General features: G+C 40.3%; 1 protein-coding gene across 5 annotated transcripts in view; it reads left to right on the forward strand.

Moving 5' to 3' along the window:
• The first annotated feature begins 778 nt into the window (after positions 1-778).
• The window catches only part of HMGN3 (high mobility group nucleosomal binding domain 3), a 36,245-nt gene continuing 16,618 nt past the window's right edge, over positions 779-20,405 (forward strand). Inside the window, exon 1 of one of the 5 annotated variants that reach the window (XM_010855243.1) lies at positions 779-973. In XM_010855243.1, the coding sequence (XP_010853545.1) occupies positions 959-973 (15 nt within the window). In that variant the 5' untranslated portion in view covers positions 779-958. The remainder of the gene's footprint in view (positions 974-20,405) is intronic. The other 4 variants (XR_826641.1, XM_010855241.1, XM_010855242.1 and 1 more) reach the window with 4 other exon arrangements.

Here is a 20,405-nt window from a genome sequence, read left to right on the forward strand (position 1 = left end):
GTATCTGGATAAGAATAATTTCATAAAATAAATCCAGAGTGTTTATTTTATATTAAAATACTTTCTATTTTATTTTATATATTTTATATTTAATCCAGGCATCCATTGCATGCCTTGCAAAACTTTGAGAAACATTAAATTGTGCATATTTGAATTGTCATTTAAATATGTTTCAAAAAATAAAATAATCTTATCTGATCTTGTTCAGTCTTTTCTAATTTCCATAGTAAACACACCCTATTCACCTTCAAGCTTAGTTTGCTGGTGACTGAATTTGTAAGCGATATGAAATCAGATTTTAGGAAATTATTCCTAAGCAGTTTTAGGGTTTACTGTCACTAGAAATCTAGAAGGGGAAACTGAGACCCTTAGAGACTGCCAGACTGTCTCAGAGCAGAGTACCTTCCCACTTTCACAGCTCTGCACCACACAGCACTCATTACAAGCTTTTACAGGAAACACAAAATGCTTGCCGCGTATACATTTACCTTATAAAGTTAATGTGTCCATCCTTACTCTTTTTCCTTCTTACGAAGGCCCACACTTCCTACTGATAACAATCCAAATAGGGAGCAACAAAACAATGAAACTCCAGGATCCCGTGGCTTGCGGGGGTTACTAGTTGAACTGGGCATGCTCAGTCGCCAGGCAGATTTTTCGGTGAAGTGGAAACTACAACAGCGCGTACCGTGCGCGCGGAGGTGGGCGTACCCTCGTGGAATTTAGAACGTTGCCGCAGCCAATGGGGCCTCGCGGCCGGCTGCCGGGGCTCCCTATTGGAGGAGCGGGGAGACCAGCGAGTAGAGGGCCCCTGGAGGGAGCCGCCGAGGTTGAGGTCCCGGAGGCCGGGCTACGCCAAGACCTGCGCGTGAGCAGCTGCGGCGGCGGCAGCATCCAGCGGCGGTGCCAGTAGTTCCAGCCCGTTGCTTTACTTTTAAGCTGCACGAATACAGTCATTATGCCGAAGAGAAAGGTAAGTCTTACCCCCAAAAGATTTCAAAGGCCTTCAGACTGTGAGAAGAGCAAATCTTGCCATTGCTATGGATGGCGCGGAATGCACTCGGTAGTAACTCGGGGGCGGCGATTCTCTTTGCTCCTTCAGGCTTGTTTTCAGGTGCCTGTTGCAGATCTTGCTCCCTCCCTCTGTCCTCATCGATCTCTGGATGTTACTTTCTTTGCGGCGACGCGACTTCCTTTCTTTTCGAACTCATTCTAGCCGGAATGGTTTCTACCTCGAACAAGACGCAAAAGCGCTTTGCACCCCCCCGCTTCCAGAAAGGGAGTTTTCTGTTTCCAAAACTGCCAGATTGAGGTTAGTGTGCAGGAAAAAGCAGCGAGACCGGGGGCGGGGGGAGCGGGCGGAGGGGAGGAGTAACAAGTAACACGCACAGGGAGATCGAAAATGAATCCAGTAAGTCGGGCAGATGTCGGGGTTATTCCCTTGTGGGCCATGCCCACGCCGGTGCGCCGCGAAGGCGCTCAGGCCACGGGAGAGGGAAAGCCATGTTTTAACATAGTGCTCACCCCGCTGCCGCCCCCGCTGCAGACCCGTATGTACCCAGTCCAGTGTCGGGCAGGGCCGGGCGGCTGGACCTGCGTGCAGTTGGCGGCGGGGACTCGCGGAGTTGGCCCTGCGCAGGAACGGGACGCCGCCGGGGGCGCGCGCAACTGTGTTTGCAAAGGGCAGGGGTCACCGGGTCCGATTCGGCGACCCAAACCCACACTCGGTCCGGGAAGGCGGGCTCCGCGTGCTCTCGCACCCCTGGGTGCGGAGGGGGGACCTGGGGTCCCTCCTGCAGGACTATTATGTGTCCCCTTCCGCGCAGGCCCGGGACACCCAAGTGACTCGCACCGGGGACGCACGTTTCCCTTTGAGTCCGGCTGCGACTTGTCATTGTCCCAGGGAAGCGAGGGAAGGCTTTCTTTCACCCCGAGGAGAAACTGCAGTGTGGCGGCTGTTGCTGAGAAAATACTTTGCACCCTCCCACCGCCTGGCCTCGCGTGTCCAACAGTGTTAAGCAGTGAGGATATTAAATTGGAAGCAAAAAGGCAAATAGTATGTTGCTGTATCAGTTAAAGATGGTGGAATGATTTGTGTTTGTAAGTGATCTCATTTTCAAAATCTTGAAGCTTTAAAAATACAGAGGCTTTTGACTTTTTATCTGTCTTTAGAAGTTGATGGAAAACTTGTCTCCTCCATTTGGAAAAATAAATATTATAATTAAAAGTTTTAAAAAAAAATCTAAGAGTTTATTGTGCACATACTATATGCCTCATACTGTGGGCGGAGTTTGATTTAACGTCTTATTTAAACCTCAGAACTCCTTGAGAGATGGTGGTACTGCCATTGAACTGGGGCTTTAAGACAGGAATTACCTAAGGGTGTCAGCTACCAATAACTAGTACCAAAGGTTTAATTAGATGCTGTAGGTAAAGGCCTTACTTCCAGACATTGTTTACTCATTCTCTTTATTTACTCACTCATGGGCGGTGAAGAGGAATTTGAAATGCAAAGAAACGCCCAGCCTGAGAAGATGGATGAGTACTAATACTTCGGATTCATTAGTTAAACTTAATTATTATGAAAGTACGGTTTTTCCAGTACTACAATGAGGACATTAGAATGATGCCACCATTTTCGGCATTTTATCTTTGGTTTAATGATGAGGTTGGGAATTCTAGTAGAGTCACCAAGAACTGGGTTCCAGAGTGAGTTGATTGATATCATCTCCATTCTGGGAATTATTAACAAATGTAGACAAATAGATTGTACAAATTCTTTATTATAAGAGATCCTCATGTGCTGGAATCCTGTTGTCCAGGAGTCAGAGTTAGTGAAACCATTACTCTTCACTTTTTCTCACAGCCCTCCTCTCTCAAGGGAACAGAAGGGAAGAACAGAAGAACAGTAGAGAAACTGGCTTTTGATTATTGTTTTATTTCCCTAGAAAGCAGAGAAGAAGCTAGCCAGGCATCCTGGGACCAAGGGCCGACCTGTGTGTTGGCACCTGTGTGTCAGTCTTCTTCCGAGATAGGAAACCTCTCCTCGATTAATAGAAATTCTTTTCATTTATACATACGGCTCAAAGACCTGGGTTGTTACTTGGATAGGAGCAACCACAAATTAAACGTGGCTCCCATGGCCATTGTGTTCACCAGGCAAACCTTGATGCCGCCCCATAGAACCCGGGAACTGCCTCATGGAGCCCTGGGGTTCCCTGAAACTTACATAGGAAACTATAGTCATTAGATAAAGCCTGCCTAGGTGCAGAGAAGAGAACTGGAGACAATCTGTGCTGTGCTCTTCGAGATCTGTAAAGCTGGGGTATCTGCCAAAGCATTTACATACTACTCCGTGGTATTTTTCTTAGCTAAAGCACTGCCTGTTTTACATTGTAAGTTTTCAAAGTGCCCTCACAATACTTTTTTTTTTTTTTAACCTTCTTGGCCCCTGTTTTTCAACTTTTTCCAGAAATCAAGAAATGTTATTTAATGAGCACTGTTGAGGCTGCAGAGGAAGAAATGGCACTAACAAAGTCAGTAGAAGCATCTGGAACCCTAGTACTGCTTGAATGCCATAGGAATACAAAGTTTGCCCTCATGGAGCTTATGTTTAATTTGATGAGTAATGGGCACAAAACAATTAAATAATATTAAACCTGTATACAGGTCCCAGAATATATAGTATAGATTCCAAAAACTGTAGGATAGATAAGGAAAGAGGTTGAATTGGGGCCAGTCTTGAAAGTGTATGTGTGTGGGGGAGACTCATATATACAAAGAAAAAAAATCAGTCATTTTGTGTTTTCAGGCATTTGAATAGCCTCTTCTGATTGTATCTAACATGACCGGGCCTCATGTATATGCCTTAAAGGCCATAGTGTCCACATTAATATAAAACGTTTTTATGGCATTTCTTTTTTTAAAATACAATTATTAAAAAATTTTTTTTATCGTTATAAAGGTTATGTTCCATTTACAGTTAATGCAAAATATTATTTGTAGTCCCTGTGTTGTGCAGTACCTCCTGAGCCTCTCTTACCTTTATGAGTTTTCTCTGTATCTTTGTATGGTAGTCATAGCTACATGAAAGCAAGTGGTTTTTGGAACTGCAGTAGTATTTTTCGATGAGTATAGCACTCAGGAGTAACGGATTCTTCAGTTAGTGTTACATGTGTTCCTGAGTCGGTGAGATTTAAATAAAGTTGTGTTTCCTGTATTCATTACCTGATGGGTAGGGAGTGACCACCCACTAATAGTGGATGGAGCAGCAGGGAAAATGGTAGTGTTCCTGGACTCAGGTGGTGGTGGGACAGTGAGTGACTGAGTTCTAGACTGTTCCGGGCAGACATCCACGAATGCCTGATCACGTTGAATGCAGTGATCACGTTGTTAGGGAATGACCTGATGGTCTCCAAAGAGGCCTCAGCCAGTGAGCCCTCTAGCCATGGTCCTGGCATGACTAGCAGCAGCGGGCACGTTTTCACATCCTTCTTTTTATTTTTCCAGTTCCTCATCACTGGAACTACTGGAAAAGTCAGGTGTATCACATGTGAAGTTTTCTCTGATGAGACAATTTCCCAGGAGTTTGGGGGTCAGCACTAGTCCATCCTTACCCTAAAGGTTTAAGGCAGAAAAGTCCGTTTGCCTCCAGCTTGGAAAGGCCTAGTAACGCTGGTCTTGGAACAGGGGATGCTTACCTAACAATACTCAAGGTTTCTGATTAATCTTTCAAAAGGAGATTGCGTATTATAACATCAGAGACAGACTCTGTAAATGAAAATACGGATAAATTTGACTACATGAAAATGAATATGTCATATGGCAAAGAAAAAGAAAACCCTGTTAACAAAACTTTAAAACTAATGAAAAACTGGGAAAAAATATGTCTACCACATACCACTGAAAAAAGCATGCTACTTTAAAAAAGATGAAAAGATGTCCTTATGAAATAGATGTATATCCTTTTAAGAAAATAACAAACCCAATACATGGAAATGTTTAGTTTAACTAGAAGTCAAATACATGTATATTATTAAGAATAATGAGATGTGAATTTTTTAAAAGTCTGTTTTTTTAAAAAAAGATTGATTGTGTCACTGTGCAGTGCTGAGTGACACTGACACTTGAGCAACTCTCAAGCAATATGGATGGGGCTGTAATTTCCTTAAAAAAAAAAAAGCTTTATTGAGGTATGATGTACTTACCATAGAGTCCATTTATCTATACAAAGTATACAAATCAGTGACTTTTAATACATTTATAGAGTTGTGTAACATTTCTGTAGTCCAGTTTTAAACCACTTCCATCACTCCAGAAAGGTCTTCTCCATGGTTTGCAGATAGTCCCTACTCCCCCCAGTCCTAGGCAACCACTGATTACTCTCTCTATAGATTTGCTTTTTCTGGAAATTTTATATAAAAGGAATCAAACAATATGTAGTCTAATTGTGTCTGGTTTCTCTCACTCAGCACAGTGATTTTGAGGTCCATCCACAGAGTAGCTTGTATCCATACTCCATTCTTTTTTATTGCCTGATAGTAGTCCGTTGTATGAATTTTCGACTTTCTGTTTATCCTTTCACAGGTCAATAGACATCTGAATTGTTTTCATTTTGAATTGTTTTAAGTAATGCTGTCATGAATATTTATATGTAAGTCTTTGCATGGACATATTTTCATTTTCTCTTGGGAAGTTTCAAGGGTGGAACTGACAGGTGATATGAAAGTCTATCCTTAATGTTTTAAGAAACTTCCAAACTGATTTTGATGGTAATTGTATCATCAGTGCATGAGGGTTCCAGTTTTCTCTGTATCTGTGCTCATAGCTAATTGTTGGGGTTTTTTGGTTATAGCTTTTTAATTAGCCTAATTTACATTTCTGTAATAAGTAATGATGATGAGCATCTTTTCATGTGTTTACTAGCATAATAGATACCTTAGGTGAAATGTCTATTCAAATGTTTTGCCCATTTTTAAATTGGATTTTCGTCTTATTATTGATTTGTAAGAGTTCTTTATATATTTAGATACAAGTCCTTTATCATAAATGATTTATAGATCTTTCCTTCCAGTCTGTGGCTTTTTAAAAAATGTTGTCTTGATGTCTTTGGAAGAACAAAAGTTTTTTTAATTTTGATGAAATCCATTTAATATCCTGTCTAATAAATCTTTGCCTAATCTAAGGTCACAGATATTTACTTCGAGAAGTTTTATAATTTTAGTTCTGATATTTAGGTCTATGATCCATTTTGAGTTAAATTTGTAAATAGTGTGAGATAAGGGTTTCAGTTTTATATTATTTTTGTTTTGGTATATGTGGATATCTACTTATCACAGCACCAGTTGTTAAAAAGACCATCCTTTTTCACTGAATTGCCTAGGCACCTTTGTTGAAAATCAGTTCATCATAAATGTAAAGGTTGGATGTCTGTGCTCTTGAATTGTGTTCATAATCTATATATTTATTCATATATTAATACCACATTATTTTGATTTCTATGGTATAGTAAGATTTGATACTGGTAATGTCAGTCTCTCACTATATTCTTTTTCAAAATTGTTTTGGCTTTCATACAAATTTTTGAATCAGATTGTAAATTCCTACAAGCATGCCTGCCATGATTTTGATAGGGCTTGAATTGAATCTCTAAATTGGTTTGGGCTTCCCCGGTGGCTCAGCGGTAAAGAATCTGCCTGCAGTGCAGGAGATGCAGGAGACATGGGTTCTATCCCTGGGTTGGGAAGATATCCTGGAGGAGGAAATGGCAACCGACTCCAGTATTCTTGCCTGGAAAATCCCATGGACAGAGACTGGCGGGTTACAGTCCATATGGTCAGAAAGAGTCAGACACAACTGAAGCGACTGAGCATGCACACGTGCCATTTTGAGCTATCCAGTCTGAATGTGAAAGGGCCTGACACGTAGTATGCCATCCATAAATACTTGCTGAGTTTAATTGAGTTGATACTTAAATGAAACCTATATTTGAGTAAAGGCTCCAGAACGTCAGGGTTATACATTTTATTCAGCCCTTCACTCACTTCATGTGAAATAAACATTTATCAAGCATCATGTTAATGCAGAGTACCATCACCTTGGGGAAGTAAGTGAATTATTGACATTACAAACTCTTTCTGAAATGAATGAGTAAAGGCCCTTGTTTTTAAGGCTCTTTCAGTCTGAGAGGGTAAGTAATATAAATATGACAGTATTTATAATTCATGGCAAGAAATGATAATGAGCCACAAGAAAAACCATGAGTTCTAAACATTCAAAAGTTTGGCCAGACTGCATGTCCAAAGAAAAAACACTGACAAAAAGTTGTTTGGTTAAAAGGGTTGGGGGTTACTTTGTTTTTTTTTTTTTTTATCTTAAGGGGATCATTGCTAGTTTGTTAATAGAGGTGGTCTGTGAAGTCTTGCTTTCTTTGAAGTAGAAGAAACGTAAATTCAAGGCCTGTTATATTAATAGCCGTTGAGGTTAGATTGTGCACAGTAGGTGCCCTCATTAGTGAAGATTCTGTGACTTCCTGGTCCCATGCTTTTCTTGTAACCACCCTCTGATGTTTAAAAGTGAGGACCATGTTTCTAAATTGACATATATTATTTGATTACCTAATTTTGAATTAATTTTGTAGTCCTTCTAATTTCACTTGACCATGAAGTGTTTGATGGCTCTGGCCTTTTTTTTAATTCCCACCACAGCACTTAGCACAGGTACTATAACTGTTGAACGAGTGCATGAATGAATCGTTTTCAAAAAAAGAAAGTAGTAACTTGAATTACTTCATGTCTTTGTTGGGGAGATCGTCCAGTTTGACCTGGCTTTACTGTTTACTAGCTGTATGTTTTCGGGTAGGTTGCTTAACTCTGTAAGCCTCTCAGGTCTCTGAGACTCATCTGCAAAACTGGGCTAAAAATATATTCTACCTTGTTGGGTTATTGCAGACATTAAATGAGATGATGAATGCAAAGTTCTTAGCACAGGGCCAGCATGTGTGAAACAGTCAGTAGATGTTCCATATTGCGAGACAGGTATTTTTTTTTTAATTAATGTGTAGTTGATTTATAGTGTTCTGTTAATTTCTGCTATATAGCAAAGTGATTCAGTTTTATGTGCATATATCTATCTTTACACATAGAAATATATATATATTTTTTTCCATTGTGGTTTATCATAGGATACTGAATGATAATTTTTAATTGTTAAGAGAATTGCAGTGAAATAATAGCCTTGTAGTAATCCAGCTTTCATTTTACAGGAGGACCAGTGGCACATAGATCGCACCTGTATGTCCAATTAACTGCAATTATAGGAGTCAGTGTTCAACAACCAGATAACAAATGTGGTGTTTTTAAGAGAACACAGGCTTTCATCTGGTGCATTTTTACGTGGTTGATTTTTCTCACAGAAAAAATTATGCTTAAAAATATCACCATATAACATTAAAATTCCCTTGGCAAATCAGTTATCAGGTGATCCACTTCGCCTACATTTTTTCCCCCTAGACCACTGCCTTTGTTTACACCAAGTTTAAATATATTCCACTTTCCTGCAGGTTACAGTTTGGAAATGGCGACTGACATAAACACCATTTAAGCTGTCTGCTTTCAGAGTACCTAGTGTGTTGAAATACGATATTAGTCTCCTGAGTAATTTCAAAATCAGTGTTGAAGATAACAAACCAAATCAAAATGTTGAATTTTTCCCCCCACTGGCTGCTCATTTATTGTGCATTTCACTGCCTTCTTAGAAGAGTTCGATTGAATCATGTATTGGTCCTTGGTCAAGGTGTTTATTGAGTCCAGTATTTTTATATCTTGTGGGCATATCCAGAAAACAGGGCCATTTAGATCTGCCCAAAGCAAATGCTTGTTCAGTCACAGAAAGTAAATGATATGCATAATCAGAAGTAGGGAAGAAGAGAAGAAAGGTTTTAAATCTCAAAATTGGTTCCAAAATTTAATATTTCAAGAGAAACTTACCAGTAACAACATATGCATATATTTATTACCATTAAAAGTTAAATAGCTGCCATTTATTGAATGCCTGGCTGAGCTTTGTGCTTTATAGTCATTAGGTACCTTCTTTTAAACAGAAATATGTGAAGTTGTTAGAAATAAACCTGGGTGGGAAGCATTATGGAGTAATTTCATATTATTTCATTTTATTCTCCCTGCAGTTCTGCAAGGCTGGCCTTGTCTCACAGAGTATGATATTGACAGCCACAATAAATAACATTTAGGTAGCTTTCTCTGACTCAGGCACTGTTCCCAGCACTTTGCATTAATAACCTGAATCATCTAAGCACCCGGTCAGGTGTGTTCTCCACAATGATATCTTCAGAGGTAGGGGGTGGCCGAGATGGGTCTGCTTCCAGACCATGGAGCCTGCAGCTGGTCTCAGCCCCAGACACAGTGAGAAAACGGGGACTTAGTCAGATGAAGGCATTTCCCCTGGTCACACAGCTGGAAGTGACAGAACTAGGAATTCCACCCCAGCCCTCAAGCATTTTGGCCTAACTGTGACGCCACAGTACTTCCCATACACGTTCATTTTTAGTAATCTCAGGTGGTGGTCGTTGTTCAGTTTCTAAGTCGTGTCCGACTCTTTGCGACTCCATGGACTGCAGCATGACAGGTTTCCCTGCCCTTCACTAGCTCCCGGAGTTTGCTTAAATTCATGTCCATTGAGTCGGTGATAGGTAAATAAAGGCGCCCATTGAATGAAACAAGAAGGACTCAAGCTATGTAAATATGTGTGTCCATCTGTTTAAAATGTTGTCTTTATTAAGATATAGGCTGATGCCATTGCTCCTAGGCACCAGTCAGAGGAAGTTACTCCACAAGTCATTATTATCTGTGATTGCAGCCTAAGGCTGCCCTCAGGGTCCAGACCTCTGGCTTCTGAAAGATGCCCATTATCATGAAGCCTTCTGGGTATTTCAGAAACTAATGGACTGCAGGCTCCTATGCAAGGTATTTATGTGAAGTTTCCATCCCTAAGCTTTGGCATCTTCGAGTACTGAAAGTCTAAAACTTCATATTTTCTCTAATTCCACCATCAACTGGTGGATTTACTATTTCCAAGATATATTGTCTTTGTTGTTATATTTCAGATAACAGGGATATTCACCTGTCACCAGAAACATGTAAATACACTTGCATCAGTTTCAGTTCAGTCCCTCAGTCGTGTCCGACTCTTTGTGACCCCATGGACTGCAGCACGCCAGGCTTCGCTGTCCATCACCAACTCCCAGAGCTTGCTCAAACCCATGTCCATCGAGTCAGTGATGCCATCCAACCATCTCATCCTCTCTCGTCCCCTTCTCCTCCCGCCTTCAATCTTTCCTGGCTTCAGGGTCTTTTGCAAAGTATAGTTTACAACTATACTACAGTTAAAAAAAAATACTGGCCTCACGATATGGAACATCCATTGACTGTTTAAGAACTTTGCATTCACCATCTCATTTAATGTCTCCAGTAACCCAACATGGTAGAATATATTTTTAGCCCAGTTTTGCAGATGAGGAATCTGAGTCTCAGAGACCTGAGAGCCCCATGAACACTTGCATATTACACAGTACTATTGACACGTTGTAATACGTGTATGAAGCCCCCATTGCTTAGGCACTGGATTTAAAAAACAAGCAGGTGCTTTTGTGTTTGGTATTCGTCAAATAAAGAATGAAAGCCTCATAGCTTGGAAAAGCTGTTGGACCTAGAACAGAACGGATTTTTATTTCAGAGTTCTGGATTACCAGCTGATAAATGTGTAATTACAAAAGTTATTTTTAAAAGGTATGAAGTGACATTATTTTAAAATTGTATCTTTATTATTTTGATCCCATCCAAAGATAAATACAAAGTTTACCCCAAAAGGTGGTTTTTTTTTTTTCTTTTCTATCTTTCTCTTTTTGGGTATAAACTGTGGCTTTTTACAATACTGGACACAATTAGTTAAATTCTACTTTGTGGGAAGTTGCTGTGAGTCCTAGACCCAGTGTATGTGGGAGGTTAATACACCAAAGACTTAAGTGTGAAGCTTGAAAGACTTCTGACCTTCCATATATATGGCGTAGAATACATTTCTGAACTGTATCTTTTATGTCTACTTTTCATTGCTTTCCTTTATCTCTTCTTTTATTTACAGTTTTTAATTTTACTGTTGCCCCTCTTAATGGTCACACGTCTCCCCGACTCTTTAATGGGGCCAAGTTGCTTGACCTCTTTGAGCCTCTTTTCTTCATCTGTAAAATGGGAATATTGAGACAGTCCCTGTGTATCTCAGTGCTGTTGAGATGATCAAATACAGCAACAAGTTGAATGTACATAGAAAAACATTAAGTGCTACGAAAATGATAGAAATGATTTGGTGTTTTGTCTTTACTTTTAATAGTAAGATAAAAGTACTTGTAGCCATGTATATGAACATTTAAAAACCTAGAATAGTAAATTTATGTGCCTCTTAACATGTAATATTTTCATTTTTTCAGAATTATCTTAAGTTTTATTTTATGATAGGTTTAGTCTTTTTAAAATTTTTATTTATTTATTTGCAGTATAGGTTATGTTTCAGTATAGTTGATTCACAATATTGTGTTAGTTACAGGTATCCAGCAAGGTGATTCAGTTATACATGTACATATATCTATTCTTTTTCAGATTCTTTTCTTATATAGCTTATTACAAAATATTGAATAAAGTTCCTTGTGCTAGACAGTAGGTCCTTGTTGTTTATCTGTTTTATTAATGTATATAGTAGTGTGTATATGTTAATCCCAAACTCCTAATTCATCCCACCCTCACCTTTCCCCTTTGTTTACTGTAAATTTGTTTCTGAGTCTGTTTCTGTTTTGTAAATAAGTTCATTTGTATCATTTTTACAGATTCCACATATAAATGATGTCATACGATATTTTTCTCTGTCTGATATTTCACTTCGTGTAATAATCTCTATCGATGTTTCTGCAAGTGTCATTGTCCATTCTTTTTATGGTTGAGAAATATTCCATTGTATATTTATGTACCACATCTTCTTTATTTTAAGTCTTTATTTATTTGGCTCTGCGGGTCTTAGTTGTGACATGCAGGATTTCCAGTTAGGGCCTGTGAACTCTTGGTTGCAGTGCGTGGGATCTAGTTCCCCAGACCAGTAATCAAATCTGGGCCCCCTGCACTGGGAGAGAGGAATCTTAGCCACTGGACACTAGGGAAGTCCCCACATATTTATCCATTCAAATGGACATTTAGTTCCTTAAAAAACTAAAAGCAGAGCTACCATATGATCTGGCAGTCCCACTCTTGGTCATATGTCCAGAGAAAACCGTAATTTGGGAAGATACATACACCCGATTGTTCACTGCAAATAGCCAGAACTTGGAAGCAATTAACATGTCATATTTCTAATGGGAAATTGTTTCTTGTTATTCTAAAAGTTTAGTCACTCAGTCATGTCTGACTCTTTGCTACCCCATGGACTGTCGCCTACCAGGTTCCTCCGTCCATGGGATTTTCCAGGCAAGAGTACTGGAGTGGGTTGCCATTGCCTTCTCCATGTTATTCTGAGGCCCACAAATGAGGCGGAGAAGGCAATGGCGCCCCACTCCAGTACTCTTGCCTGGCAAATCCCATGGACGGAGGGGCCTGGTAGGCTACAGCCCGTGGGGTCGCTAAGAGTCGGACACGACTGAGCGACTTCACTTTCACTTTTCACTTACATGCACTGGAGAAGGAACTGGCAACCCACTCCAGTGTTCTTGCCTGGAGAATCCCAGGGATGGGGGAGCCTGTTGGGCTGCCGTCTATGGGGTCTCACAGAGTCGGATATGACTGAAGCAACTTAACAGCAGCAGCAGCACAAATGAGGCAGAGGAGGAAACACTCCATTACATATTATGTGCTGCTTGCTCAGGTCTACGGGTTAAGATACTTCCCAGACTGGAACCCTTCTGCTGCCCTAAAGTCCCAGATATGCACCCAGTTTTGAATCTAGCAAAGCCAGAAGAAAGCACTTAGAGCCTGTAGTGGATGAGAGGATGAACTCTGAGCCTGTCCCCCTGGTCAGAATCCCAGCTCTTACACTTACCAGCGAGATTACCAGCTGTGTTGTCTCGGGCAAGTTACCTAAACCTCTCTGGCTTCAGTTCCTGATTCATACAGTGGATATGATGCTCTTTACCCACCTCACAGGATTGTGGTGAAGGAGATTTTAACTCATTTAGATCACTGCCTCGCACGTGAGTGCAGTATAGTCCGTGTTTGTTGAGATGATGATGGTTGCTCTGGGTCTCTTCTCGTATCCCTTCCAAGGCTTCAGTACCTGACCTGTGATATACACTCCATAGTGTGATTAGTATATATTTGAGTATCTTACTAAGTCAGGAGAGTGAAATCTTTGGATCCAGCCTCTTAGTCTTCCTCATGAAGAAACTCAGGCCCAGGGACATAAGATACAAGCCAGGTTGGGGTCAGGCTTCCAGCCTCAGCCAGGAGCTTCCTGCACCATCCCATTCACCCAACATGGGAAGAGGTGACTCTCCTGAAAAAGGCAGCTCAGACCAAAGAGCTGCGTAAAATTTTTAAGTTATTTTGTATTAATGATATATTTCCATTTTTAAATTATGTACATTCATACAAAGAAAATTTTGCTGAGCGTACTTAAACACAGCTTTTTCTTTGCCTTCCGCTATCTTTTGTAATGGAATCCATGAGATACTTTCCTTAAAAGTATCCCTCAGAAAAGAGAGAATTGCTGTTTATTTCAGTTCATCGAGAGTCTTTTTAAAGCAGAGTGCTTACTCCATTACTTTTATCGTGAACAACAAGATTTTATTTTGGGAAGACATACTAGCCTCGTGGCCTTAACAAGCTATTTGGGTTTATAGAAGTTGATGAAATTAATAGACATAAGCCAAGGAGGAAGTAAGAAAGAAATTTGACATTGGTTTCATTATTAACGAAGGTCATTTGCATGTGACCTCTCATCCCCAGATACTGGATTTTTTAAGGGTTATTTTAACAAGCAAGGCAGTATTGGACTTCCCTGGTGGCTGGACTTCCCTGGTGGCTCAGACAGTAAGCGTCTGCCTACAGTGCAGGAGACCCAGGTTCAATCCGTGGGTTGGGAAGATCTGGAGAAGGAAATGGCCGTATTGGAAGATCTCAAACACACACTTAGAGAATGAATGAAAAACTGCCATGCTGATGTTAAACAGTGGTCCTCATGGCTTTGAATAAAATTTTCAGAGTCTGTTTCGTATGTCAAATACGTGCATGTTTGAGTTTAAGGGAAATATGTGTTATTTGGAAAACTTCAAGAGAATTTCACGGACAGTGCCCTTATTTGTGGACGGAAATTAATGCTGCCTTAAATAATTTAATTATGTGTCAATTTTAGCAGAAGAGTGAAAACTTAGTTATAGACACATTTCAGTCTTTCTCTGGGTGGGTTATTTGGATTTTTGTCCTTAAATGTCCTCTTTGCTAACCAGCTCACTATTGGAGTGCTTTATTTTCTCCAGCTTTAGATTTGTAACAGAAAATGTAAATTAGTTTTAAAAGAAAATGTTTAAAAATTAATTTTAAAAGAGAAATGGTACTAATTTAAACATACTGACCAGCGAGTTGAATAAGAGTCCACTCAAAGTAATACATTCCCTAGATGAAAAGAAGTGATTGTTTATTTGCAGTTATATCTGCTCCCAACTTTCCTGCATCAGCATAGATAATCCAGCAGTTGAATCTGGATTTGTTCTATGGCAGCTGGCTAATGGTTACTTGAATTGTGTACACACTATACGATCTCAGTGAATTCACTTAAGTTAGAAAACAACCCTTGTCACTTAATGTCTTGGAAGGAAAACTCCGAGAGCCTGCACTTACCGGTGAAGACTATTTGGAACTTTAACACAAGGTCCAGCACTCGTTGCTAAGAATCCCGAGCTCTTGTCTTTCTTCCGCAGTGGAAAAAGATGGCACCAGGAGGTACTATACTTCCCAGCTTCCTGCCACACCCTCAGTATTTTTCTCAGAAGTGACAAATTTGGAGGCTAGGACCATCCAGCGCTGTTTCCAAGCAGCTGTTGAGGGGCATACTGATTCTCTCATCTTTGCAGATACCTTCCTGAGTTTGGAGAGAGAAAGCTGGGCTGATGGTCCCCGTTAGAGCCCCTGAGTAAAGTAGTAACTGCTGTTTATTCAACGAGAATCTCAATACGTGGGCATTTGTTCTGTTGATTCCTATGGATGGTCTGCAGAATGAAAATTCCAAATTTCATTTCCTTCGCTTCCCAAGAAGGACTCCTCGTCCTGTTGCAGTCTTAAGGAAGTATGATTTTGTCCCCTTCGGTACATTTTCGTGTCCTCAGATGCAGGACTCTGGCATCTTTGTAAGATGGGAGAGTGGAGACGGTGAAGTTGGTCAGCTGCTGAAGGAACTCTGGCTTCCTTCACCAGCTCTCCTCCCACGCCCACTCAAGAGGACAGTTCTGAATTCATGTTTCTAATGATCTTGGCTTCCCATCTTGCCCGACTCCAGATTCCTTCGTATCAGCACAAATGAAATGACTATGAATTATGTTTTGGCCAGAAGAGGAAGAGGTGGTGTCTGCCCAGACTTGTAAGAAACACAAGAAACACTAATAGTTGTGGAATTTGTGTTGGCAGATGTGGCACTGCCACCTGGGCTTTACTTCCACCCTTCTTGCCCCTGAATATTGGTAATACTTTGGGAGTTTTAAATACAAAGAAATTCAGGAAATAATATAACATGCCTATTTACCCATCATTCAGAATTCACACATTTGACCATTTTTTATCCTCTTTGCTTCAGATCTTTCTAAGAATAAAATGTTATAAAGTTTAAGTTCAAAACACCCCCTTGGTTCCCTTCCCTTGTGAACCTTCCTGAAGATAACCTTGATCATGAATTGATTGTATATCTTTGCAGGTCATGATTTTAGATGTTCATGATGTGTATGTTATATATAAATCCATAATATTGATTTGTGCATGTTTTGAAATTTACAAGTAATCACATATTGCATGCTATTTCTTTTGTTATTTGACATTATAATGAATGAGTGTAATTTGTTTAGGTATATTATGATAACTAATATATGTGGACTTTTTCTAATGACTTATTTTGTGGTTTCTATTTATCATGTGTTTTCCTCTTTTCTTTCCTGTCTTTGATGTGTAAAATTTGCTTTATTTCACCCCTCCTGATTTTTTAAGTGTATAGATTCTTTTTTATTTTCTTAAAAAACATAATGCCTGTCTTTAAATTTTTATTTTAGTATGATCTTAAATGATTCTGTGTCTGTATAATCCTCCAGAACAAAACCAGGACCCTCCCATGCTGGAGATGGGGATGCTGTGTTCCCCCTCCTCTCATCTTTTATGGTTGTTATTGTCTAGACCTGTGCCACCCAGGATGGCAGCCACTAACTACACGAGGCTGTTAGCCACTGAGAAAGAATGAGCCAAGTTTAAAAATTTTAATTTCATCAATTTAAATTTAAAAGCTGATATTCGATTCAGTTATTAGAAGGTTTTAAACATGTTTGCAACAACCTGGATATGTGAAAATACAATAAAGTTTATGACCTCTAAATATGGGTCAGGTATTCCTTACTGACTATGCCAAAGCCTTTGACTGTGTGGATCACAATAAACTGTGGAAAATTCTGAAAGAGATGGGAATACCAGACCACCTGCCTCTTGAGAAACCGATATGCAGGTCAGGAAGCAACAGTTAGAACTGGACATGGAACAACAGACTGGTTCCAAATAGGAAAAGGAGTATGTCAAGGCTGTATATTGTCACCCTGCTTATTTAACTTCTATGCAGAGTACATCATGAGAAATGCTGGGCTGGAAGAGGCACAAGCTGGAATCAAGATTGCTGGGAGAAATATCAATAACCTCAGATATGCAGATGACACCACCCTTATGGCAGAAAGTGAAGAGGAACTAAAGAGCCTCTTGATGAAAGTGAAAGAGGAGAGTGAAAAAGTAGGCTTAAAGCTCAACATTCAGAAAACGAAGATCATGGCATCTGGTCCCATCACTTGATGGGAAATAGATGGGGAAACAGTGGAAACAGTGTCAGACTTTATTTTGGGGGGCTGCAAAATCACTGCACATGGTGACTGCAGCCATGAAATTAAAAAACGCTATTTACTCCTTGGAAGAAAAGTTATGACCAACCTAGATAGCATATTGAAAAGCAGAGACATTACTTTGCCAACAAAGGTCCATCTAGTTGAGGCTATGGTTTTTCCAGTGGTCATGTATGGATGTGAGACTTGGACTGTGAAGAAAGCTGAGCACCAAAGAGTTGATGTTTTTGAAGTGTGGTGTTGGAGAAGACTCTTGAGAGTCCCTGGGACTGCAAGGAGATCCAACCATTCCATCCTGAAGGTCAGCCCTGGGTGTTCTTTGGAGAGAATGATGCTAAAGCTGAAGCTCCAGTACTTTGGCCACCTCGTGCGAAGAGTTGACTCATTGGAAAAGACTCTGATGCTGGGAGGGATTGGGGGCAGGAGGAGAAGGGGACGACAGAGGATGAGATGACTAGATGGTATCACCGACTCGATGGACGTGGGTTTGAGTGAACTCCGGGAGTTGGTGATGGATAGGGAGGCCTGGCGTGCTGCAATTCATGGGGTCGCAAAGAGTTGGACATGACTGAGCGACTGAACTGAATGAACTGATTCCTAGTGAAAACTTGGCATTTGAGTGGAAGTGTGCTGTAAATGTAAAATACATGCCAGGATTTGAAGATTTAGTGTGAAGAACGTTTGTCACATACCTGATTAATAATTTGAATCTTGATAGCATGTTGAAATGATAACGTTTTAGGTATCTTCAGCTAAATGAAATATATTATCAAAATTAGTTTCACCTTTGTGTTTTTACTTTCTTCATGTGGCTATTCAAAAATCTAAAATTACATTTTATAATTTTATAGGGCAACACTAGTTTATGACTTCTATTGAAATATTTTAAACACACATGAAATAGATATTAGTATCTACAATTAATAGATTTGCCAATATATTTTATACTTTTTTCTTATACGTTTTTCTTTCATCTCAATTCTCTTTTCTTATTGCTGAGTTTGATCCTTTAGTTTTAGATCCTTGTTGAAAAAAAGACTCTGTTGGCAGTAAACTCTCTTAGTATTTATGACATATCTTCATTTTACCTTTCCTCTTGAATGATAGCTGGGTGTAAAATTTTAGGCTGACACTTTCCCTCAACTCCTGAACATTTCTCTGGAGTTTGCTGTTTACAGATTCTGGTGAGAAGTTAATTCTTTGAAAATAATCCATCTCTTAATTCTGGAAACTTTTAATGACTTTCTTCATTTTCTTTGACTTTCTGTAGTTTTATTATGTCTCATTGTATATGTTTGCTTTGTTTTGTTTCCAGTTTGTTCCTTGGTGTGAGTTTTTCATCTGGAGACTCATGACTTCAGTTTGGGAAAATTCTCACCCATTATGCCTTAGCCTTCCTACCAGCGTCTCTGATCTCTGCTTCTGCAAGTCTGTTAAACGTATGTGGATCCTTGCAGTTAACCACCATGTCTCCTAACCTGTCTTTCATACTGTTTATCTCCTTATTGCTGTTTGTTGCATTCTGGGCTAGTTCCTCAGCACTCCATGACAATTCATTATTTCTTCTGCTGTACCTGGTCTAGACTTTACGTTTTGAGTTCTTTTTAATTTCAAGGAGCCTGCTTTAAAACTTGGCAGTTTTAAAAAGTTCAACTACCTGTTGATTTTTGCCATACACAGTTTGTGCTCTCAGGTGAGTCTCCTTTTCCATTGGGTTACCAGGTGTTCAGTGATCCAGGTGCCTGCTGACTTGCGCCATCTGCCACCCAGTGAGTCCCCCAGAATCCCCGATGTGCCTTCCATCAGACCACCACGTGTGTCCCCTCCCCCTTGCTGGTTCTTAATTCAGCACCCATCCACTTGGGTGCTGAAGGAGCCTCAGATATGTGAAGAGCATTTTTGTTAGACCGTGGTTCTCTGCCTTCTTGGCCATTCTGCGTTCGAACTAGATTAGCGTGTCTGCCCTGTCTAGAGAAGGCAATGGCAACCCACTCCAGTACTCCTGCCTGGAAAATCCCATGGGCGGAGGAACCTGGTAGGCTGCAGTCCATGGGGTCTCGAAGAGTCGGACACAACTGTGCGACTTCACTTTCACTTTTCACTTTCACGCATTGGAGAAGGCAATGGCAACCCACTCCAGTGTTCTTGCCTGGAGAATCCCAGGGACGGGGGAGCTTGGTGGGCTGCCGTCTGTGGGGTCACACAGAGTCGGACACAATTGAAGCGACTTAGCAGCAGCAGCAGCAACCCTGTCTAGGGGAGTGGGCAAGAACCTGTCTGCCTTGGAACCCTCTGCATCCTCTCTCACTCACTTCATTCTTCCCTTCTGCTCACAAGGTGGTTGAAGTATATCTGAGATCATCTATGTACACCCCCAAGCCTTATTTCTCCCTTTTCTTCGTTTTTATTCCTCAAAATCTCGGATGAAAGCTTCAGGCTTCTCTTTTGATTCCTTTATACCATGACCTCCTGCTCTCTCCAGCCTCGTGGCTAAGTGTTAGCAGTGAGTGATAAGACAGTCTGAAGGTGGTAGGTCTTTCTGAAATTGTATACCTGTTATTCTGTGTAACAGAAGCAGATGACAAGGTTGCAGGGAATCTGGATGTAAGGAATTGTGTTAAACCTCAAGGCTCTATTGAATTTAATATATCATATTTGATAATTTACAGACTCATTAAGACAAATATGCCTTAGTAGATACGGCTCAGTCACAAATATGGAAGTCTAGAATTTCAGGATTAAAAGGTGGTTCTTTATTTTACTTCTATACTCAAATAAAAATTGTTACTACAAAGCCTTTGACTGTGTGGATCACAATAAACTGTGGAAAATTCTGAAAGAGATGGGAATACCAGACCGCCTGACCTGCCTCTTGAGAAACCTATATGCAGGTTAGGAAGCAACAGTTAGAACTGGACATGGAACAACAGACTGATTCCAAATAGGAAAAGGAGTATGTCAAGGCTGTATATTGTCACCTTGCTTATTTAACTTCTATGCAGAGTACATCATGAGAAACACTGGGCTGGAAGAAACACAAGCTGGAATCAAGATTGCTGGGAGAAATATCAATAACCTCAGATATGCAGATGACACCACCCTTATGGCAGAAAGTGAAAGGAACTAAAAAGCCTCTTGATGAAAGTGAAAGTGGAGAGTAAAAAAGTAGGCTTAAAGCTCAACATTTAGAAAACTAAGATCATGGCATCTGGTCCCATCACTTGATGGCAAATAGATGGGGAAACAGTGGAAACAGTGTCAGACTTTATTTTGGGGGGCT

This window comes from Bison bison, unplaced genomic scaffold (genome assembly GCF_000754665.1).
Source record: "Bison bison bison isolate TAMUID 2011002044 unplaced genomic scaffold, Bison_UMD1.0 scf7180017864362, whole genome shotgun sequence".
NCBI lineage: Eukaryota > Metazoa > Chordata > Mammalia > Artiodactyla > Bovidae > Bison > Bison bison.